Source organism: Pecten maximus, chromosome 8 (assembly GCF_902652985.1).
Source record: "Pecten maximus chromosome 8, xPecMax1.1, whole genome shotgun sequence".
NCBI classification, from domain to species: domain Eukaryota; kingdom Metazoa; phylum Mollusca; class Bivalvia; order Pectinida; family Pectinidae; genus Pecten; species Pecten maximus.
In genome coordinates this window covers 33,387,487-33,394,808 of record NC_047022.1, presented here as the reverse complement: position 1 = coordinate 33,394,808, position 7,322 = coordinate 33,387,487, and the positions used below count along the sequence as shown (strand labels likewise).

The window sequence follows — 7,322 nt, the reverse complement described above, 5'->3', positions numbered from 1 at the left end:
GCGCATCAAACAAAATATAGCATCAACTTTCGGAGAAGAAGATGCCACAATGTTATTTAGGGGATAGTACGTTGTTTTGAGTGGCCAGTATAGCCACGAAAAACAATGTACTATCCCCATTCTAACACGTTTACTGTTAAATGTATTTAGAAGCATTGTTTTATATCGCTACAAGTACGCTGGTAAGTACTCTGTGACCTCCGCTAGTGACCTGCCATACTGTAGCGGACTGACAAATCAGAAAGAAGTCGGTCAATTGGCCACGCCCATACTGGCGAGACTTCGATCTGTATGTTGACGAAGCGGCGTGTTTGGATTGTTGTGAAAGTCCTGTTACCGAAGATTTAACGACAAATTTTGATTTACTCAGCAGTATGCATAGCGATATGTACGTCTTGACAAAATCAGTGTCAATGTGTTTTTATAGGCCAAAGCGTTATGTGATTTTTTTGCACTTGTTCGATTTCATTTCGGATTTTACTTGACTAGATGCCTACACATGGACGGAATGAATTTCAATCAATAAATGAGAACAATATTTACTATTTTTGTTTAATATATTAAACTAATTCATCCTTTTCGATTTCTTCGCTTTCACTCCAACCCATGAGTCATCAATCATAATGGTTGCGGAGGCGAACTTGATGCCATATTGTTTAGACTAGAAACGGAGCGTGGCTAAACACGATTGATCATGGTTCTATCGCAGATTAGAACATGGTCCGTAACCAATTAAAACACGCGTTGCAAACGAATCGTGTTAGAATTCATTTTAATATTACCTTTGTTTTCTGATTTTTTCATAAACGTATATATTTATGCGTAGTTTATCATTTGAATCATCAGGCATTTATTTTTGGAACACAAGTTCAATGGTCAGGTCCACAGGGGCTTGGCACGATTTTCCAAATGATAGTCTATACATATATATATAGACTATCATTTGGAAAATCGTGCCAAGCCCCTGTGGTCAGGTCTGTGCCACGCTAAGACTAACTCAGATGTTTCAAGATATATATCCCACAGGGTACAGAAACACTTCTAAGACACCCGCCATCTTTGATTTTCTTGACCAAAAACAATAGAATTAAGCTTTTTCAACGACAAGAGTTTTTAAATCCAGATTTTATATTTAGATGATTCTATAATATCATGGTTGTTATAGTGATAAATCTATAACGTAAATATGTACTTCAAATGTCTATCTTTGTTGTGTGCCTTATTTAAAGGCCGCACCTTTACTCATAAACATGCAATATAAAAGTTGTGTTAATATGTTCAGATGAGTATTTGACCTCCCAAGAGATGAGCAATATAACACCAGTACCTTGTGTCATTTTCTCTGAGTAAACAGATCTTGGTGTCCTGTAAGGAGACATGAGGGTTATATATAGAAGTGCAATGTAAAAGATTGTTGTCAATAAGAAGTTTAGATTACTGCGGGGTTATAGGAGGCCATTCCTAAAACAATTTACGATGATGTAGTCTTTGATTCAAATTAATTAATTACCAGTAAGTGCATGGTTTTAGTGCAAAATATTGATTTACAAAAATAATTTCTATAAATTATAACAAAATACAATTTTAGTTTTAAGAAAATCTCACGCGAATCAAATGTACCACACAATCGATTTGTTCTGTAGTATTTATCAAATGTGTTAAGGAAGCGAAAGCTTACATGACATGTGATCATGTGACTGTTTGTAACAGGCTGTATGTGTGTGAGGAGATGCTTTACCTACCATACTTGTGTACTGGTCAGGGTGTTTGTCCTACAATGGTGTCTTACACCTATCCTTTGTGGTCAGTACACGGGATACAGAGGGACAGATGGACGCTCGATCAACAGGGGGACAGATGGACGCTCTTTCAAGGACGTACTCTTTGGTGAGTTACAATCCTGTATTATCAAGCATATTAACGGCCCGTTCGTTATTCTTGTTACTACACGTATTATAAATATTGATTTATTTATTAACCCTATTGTATTTACATCACAGAAAAACACATTTTGGTTTTTTCTTATTTTTTTTCATATACAACGATACGTATGTAGACAACATTTCGATATGTATCATTCTAATGCTTTTAATCAGATTACTTAATTAATGGATGGAATGTTTTGAACTTAATCAAGCATATTTGATACTCTGTGCAGGTCACGGCTATATTCTAATGTATATATTGAAAACTATATTAATAGTTTGATTTATTTAAAGATGAAACATCGTTTACAGCGTATGCACTTTCTCTCACAAAATGTACAAGGTATAGGAATTTATCTAATTAACATCATAAAATGCAAATACAAACGTAAAAAAACCCATCAGCGTCCTACTAACAATAATGGTTTATAAGATCGAATATCAAATAAGAAAAGAGGAGCACGAAAGAATTTCCTCGGAATTGAAATAATTCTTTGTTCGCTTAAAATTTAAAATATAGATTTAGAGGCTCAAACTTTTGAAAGGTAGTTCCGGCGCGTAAAGTACGCTACTTTTGATATTGTTTGAAAATATATACCAGCCTAATCTTGTTTTCAACTGGTAATGATTACACTTTATCGGAGATATAACATCTTCAACATTTTAGACCGGTTCAGATTTTACTCAGTTCCTTTATGGGTTTCCCTAGAAAGCAAAACGGATGTATGCTATTTTATTATTCGGCAAATTATATATGAATTACTTACATATATATATATATATATACGAACAGTATGCAATGTACTGTTCCTATCCGTCCCGACCCGAATACTGTTCGTTGGTATTAACGAAGATAAAATATGTATATATGATATAATGCATTAAATAGTTTTTGATTCACAGAAAGAAGTAGAAAAATAGTGTAGTTTGTCATGAAAGTAAAGAAAAATGATGTAGTGTTTATTTGTACGAATTGCATTTATTAGAATGGCATGCCCAATATTGATACGAAGATTGATTGTTGCAGGTATCCCACTCGGCATGAAACACAATCCGTCCATCGTAGTACATGACTTAAATGATTCGGATGGTTCAGATGGTTCCGACGGTTCCGATCAATCAGATCGTTCGGAATCATCGTCGTCTTCGTCTTCGTCATCTAGTGAATCTGATGAAGATGAAAGAGACGATGTAGGAAATAATAGACGTGGGAATGAGCGCGACAGAAGTGATGAGGACAGAGGAGACGATGATAGCCGAGATAGAAACGACAACAATGAAAATATCAAAGACGCTGAGATAGTGGGGAATAAAAACAACGATAGAAAGGTTATTACAGAGTACCAACTTCAGCAAATTTACAATAACAAGAACGAACAAGACAGCGAAGAGACATCTGACGAAAATGGCGAAACCAAGGAAACGAAAATAGAAGAAGTGACAGATGGTCTTGGTTCTTCTAAATCTGAAGGCATTGATCAAGGCGATGTCACTGGACCGAAGAGTGATTTTTCTCTTCCTCTTGAAGACCACGGATCTAAAAATATCCTAGAGGGAGAAGCAGATGACAAAGCGGACAGCGATGAGAGTAGACCTAGAGGAGAAGATAATAGCAATGAAAGTAGGCCAAGAGGAGAGGACGACGGTCGCCCAAGAGGTGAAAATACAGCTGGAGGCAAGAAACATTGGCCTAAATTGGTACCGGATATGTTTAAAAGTCTGGTACCGGAGGCGGTAAGTAACGGGATTAGCAGTATTGATGTGTATCATCCGTTTTTATTAAACAATGCTTTCCATACAAAATCATATATCAATAATGCATTCATATTTTCACAAAACCAGCCATGACGGATTATCAACTAATTCGTGTTTTTTTTATGTAATAAGAAGTTTTCTATTTCACAGAAGAAAAACAACACTAAACATACTGTCACTGCTGAGAGCAAGAAAAACAATACAAAGGGACAGCAAACCGTTAGCAAAAGTAACCACGGTTGGCCGTACTTTGTACCGGAAGTGTTCAAACCACTCATACCTGACACGGTAGGCTCCATACTAAAATTACATATTTTAGTTACACATTTTATTGTAAAGACACATAATTTAATGGTTGGGGTTACTTTGATATATTAGACTGCCTTTGCAGTTTATCATGTTTATATCATAAGTGCTATCTATTTTATGCTTATTTTGTTAGAAATAAATTGTCTTATTGTTCTTGAAAATGAAAAATAAGAACAATACAAAATGTATCTACATTTATATCTTTTCCATATTATAGGAGAGAAATGGGACACAGGCGGAGGACAATTCAGACACTTACAAACAGAACAACAACCTTTCATATACAGACACCTACGTCATGGATCAGTACATGGAAAACTTGGTAACCGTTATTTTGTTACGTTAAAGCTCAACAGTACGAAACGCCAAATATCAGGCAATAACAAAGTTATCACTACCATTGGATAAATAATACACAAACCCATAGTACTGGTTTCATATTCATATTTTGCAATTAGTAGACTTATCATTTTGTCTCTAATGGTTTTTAAAACATAGAAATGTAAAATGTAAATACAGAAAATTTATAAAACTGTTCAATGAAAATAATTGAATGTTGCTCTAGCACTACCATCGCATCGTTCTTCAAAGATCTTTACAAATCTGCTGTCATCCTTCTTAATTTAGATTTTCTTTGGTCAGATTTCAACACATAGCATATACATATGATAACACGAGTTATGTTATGTATTATTTTAGCCTTACGCAAAGTCGATGTTGACGTTTGGAGAGGCTGGCGAACATGAAACGGAACATACAGACGCGTCAGGGGGAGGCAAGACTCAGAGCGCAGACTTCAACATCCCTCCTGACGAAATCAAAATGCAAAACGGCGGAGCTGGTTATTCAAGCGCAAACGAATCAAGTGGTGTTGGAAACAACAATAAAAGTCCCTTCAAAGTGAATTACAGTGGAATGTCAGCGACAGGAAGTCACGGCGTTGATGATAAAAATAAGTCCCCTGGTAAAATGAAACCTCCGGGAAAGGAGGGTGGAGAGGCTGCGGGGAACTCGCATCAACAGGTCCCAGACAATAAACCGGGAAAGGTAAAAGGTAAAAATGACAACAACAGCAACAACAATAACAACAAAAGCAAGGCCACGGAGACACAGTCTAGCGGAGGAGGAACAGTTCCTAAAGGACAAGGAAGTCCAAAGGGTGACCAGTATAATAGGCCTCCTGGTAACGTACCCAGTGTCTCGGATAGATAACTGATTAGTGGAACATGTGAACAGGTCTCCTAGCAACGTACCTAAAGTCCCGGATAAATAACTGTCTGATTAGTGGAACATATGAACAGGTCTCTTAGCAGCGTACCGAGTGTCCCGGATAATAGCTATCTAATTAGTGGAACATGTGAACATATCTCCTAGCACCGTACCTAGTGTCCCAGTTGAATAACGGCCTGATTAGTTGACAGTATATCAAGGAACCAATCAAGAAATAACGTTCCAGGCCGGAACAATAGATTGGTTGCGTGGTCGTTTCATTGGAGTATTATAGAACATTTCACTTTGTTATCTGATTTCCACCACAATGTTTTTATTTAAATGTTGTTATTTATTTCCGTATTCTTATTTTCTACGTACTAGTTATTTTTATTACAATTTCATGAAACAAAATCAGTTGATGCAGTTTGATGATATGTATTTTTCACAGAATGCCAATAAAGTGATTAAAATACAAGAGAATACTCATGTTGTACACCGTTTTGCTCATGTACACTTTATTACATAAACCATTTCAAATTTAGACCAATCCATCTTCGGGGTTTAATATAAGGGTTCTCCCGATTTGATTGTAACAAGAAATTACGTTTACGGATACCATTTGAACCGAGATCAATGGATAGCTTCCTCCGTTTCAGAACAGCGTTTGCCTATCTCTTAGGACCATTTGACGAATCTTCAGTTGCTGTTCATATGGAGCCTCTCTCCACATCAGTGTTCAAGCAATAAATAATTACCAATTATTGATTCTATCATCTACACGATCTCCTCTTTCCTTTTTGTAAAACAATGTCTGAACGTTATAAGTGATGGTCTATTTGGAAAAGAGGAACAAAGACACATTAATCACCATTAAAGTAGGAAGACAAAACACAATACAACAATACAACATGACTATATGTGGTTATATGGCACAATAGATAGTACACGATGCCAGGTTCGAATTTCCCAATCGCATTTAAAAAAAAGAAATCGGATGACGTAAACTTGTTTCCGGGTACTCAGAATCCTTTGCATAGATAGACAATCCGAGCGATTTAAAAAGCGTTACATAACTGATGTAGAACCTACTTTTAAGACCATTTCAATGTAAATGATGCTAATAGGTTACTCGTTTAGGTATCCGAAGTCGATATGGTGTCCGAACGAATTGGGTACTGGATGGAGACAGCGGTGCAAAAAAAAAAAACAGAAATTCGCCAGACCAGAGATATCGGAGTCTATGGTGAATAACTCGACATCTACAGATCATACCACGTACGACAACGGGTTACAGCTATTATCGGGAGGGATGGCAACAAACCATTTATATCTGGATGCACAACTAAATGTATTACTTTCAAAATATTGACAGCTCGAGACTTTAAACAACCATTAAGCGTACCTTAATCAAAAGCATTGCCCAATTGATTCGTCGATTCGATTTTCATATTGGCAATTTAACGAAACAGACTTCTGCAGAGACATATACTGGTTACATAGTACCAAAATCATCAAGACGTTGAAGGATTTAACAACAGATCTGTTCTACAAAACCTTAGGCCATTATAAAGTTTTTGCTTACAAATTATCATATCATTATTCAGATTTTGTTTTTATTTTTTAAAACTGTATGATTTTAAATGCGGGATAAAAATATGGATTGAATCAATTAAGGGAATACAAGGGAGCAGCATTGATATACAAACAGCTGGCGCACCGTTTACAGTGAAAACTGATACCTGGCAGAAAATCTACAATGAAATATGGGTGCATCAATTAGCTCAATCCGACACCTGATGGAATCTTACAACACTTATTACTAAGAAGCATATGCTCTATTCCACAATCATTCCATATATGCGGGAAGTCATTACATCACGTGACTAATGGCAGCGTATATGATGTACCTGTATAAGATCATCAGGCCGTAACCTTGTCTGGCGTCACATGATATGTAGGCGCGTGCCTTGTTTACAATTAGCAATTAATGGATAGGATTGATTATGGTTTACAACGAAGTGTCTCTGTGACAGCTGGAGGCTATCCTTCTATCACGGGGGACAACATGTGTGACGTAGAATTTGCTTTTACCTGTATCCAATTAACACTTATAGCAATATC

General features: G+C 36.4%; 1 protein-coding gene across 1 annotated transcript; it reads left to right on the top strand.

The window, feature by feature from the left end:
• Positions 1-1,783: 1,783 nt before the first annotated feature.
• Positions 1,784-5,650, top strand: LOC117332384 (dentin sialophosphoprotein-like). Its single transcript, XM_033891270.1, has 5 exons — positions 1,784-1,887; positions 2,953-3,659; positions 3,831-3,968; positions 4,207-4,311; positions 4,689-5,650. The coding sequence occupies exons 2-5, from the start codon at positions 2,967-2,969 to the stop codon at positions 5,199-5,201; spliced, it is 1,449 nt and encodes a 482-aa protein (XP_033747161.1). The 5' UTR covers positions 1,784-1,887; positions 2,953-2,966; the 3' UTR covers positions 5,202-5,650.
• Positions 5,651-7,322: the final 1,672 nt, after the last annotated feature.

What these genes read in the sequence shown, in the direction of transcription:
- LOC117332384 (XM_033891270.1), top strand. Translation starts at nt 2,967, where the DNA reads ATGAAACACAATCCGTCCATCGTAGTACATGACTTAAATGATTCGGAT. An exon ending in AAAGTCTGGTACCGGAGGCG is followed by an intron (nt 3,660 to 3,830) that starts GTAAGTAACGGG and finishes TCTATTTCACAG; the next exon opens with AAGAAAAACAACACTAAACA. An exon ending in AACCACTCATACCTGACACG is followed by an intron (nt 3,969 to 4,206) that starts GTAGGCTCCATA and finishes TCCATATTATAG; the next exon opens with GAGAGAAATGGGACACAGGC.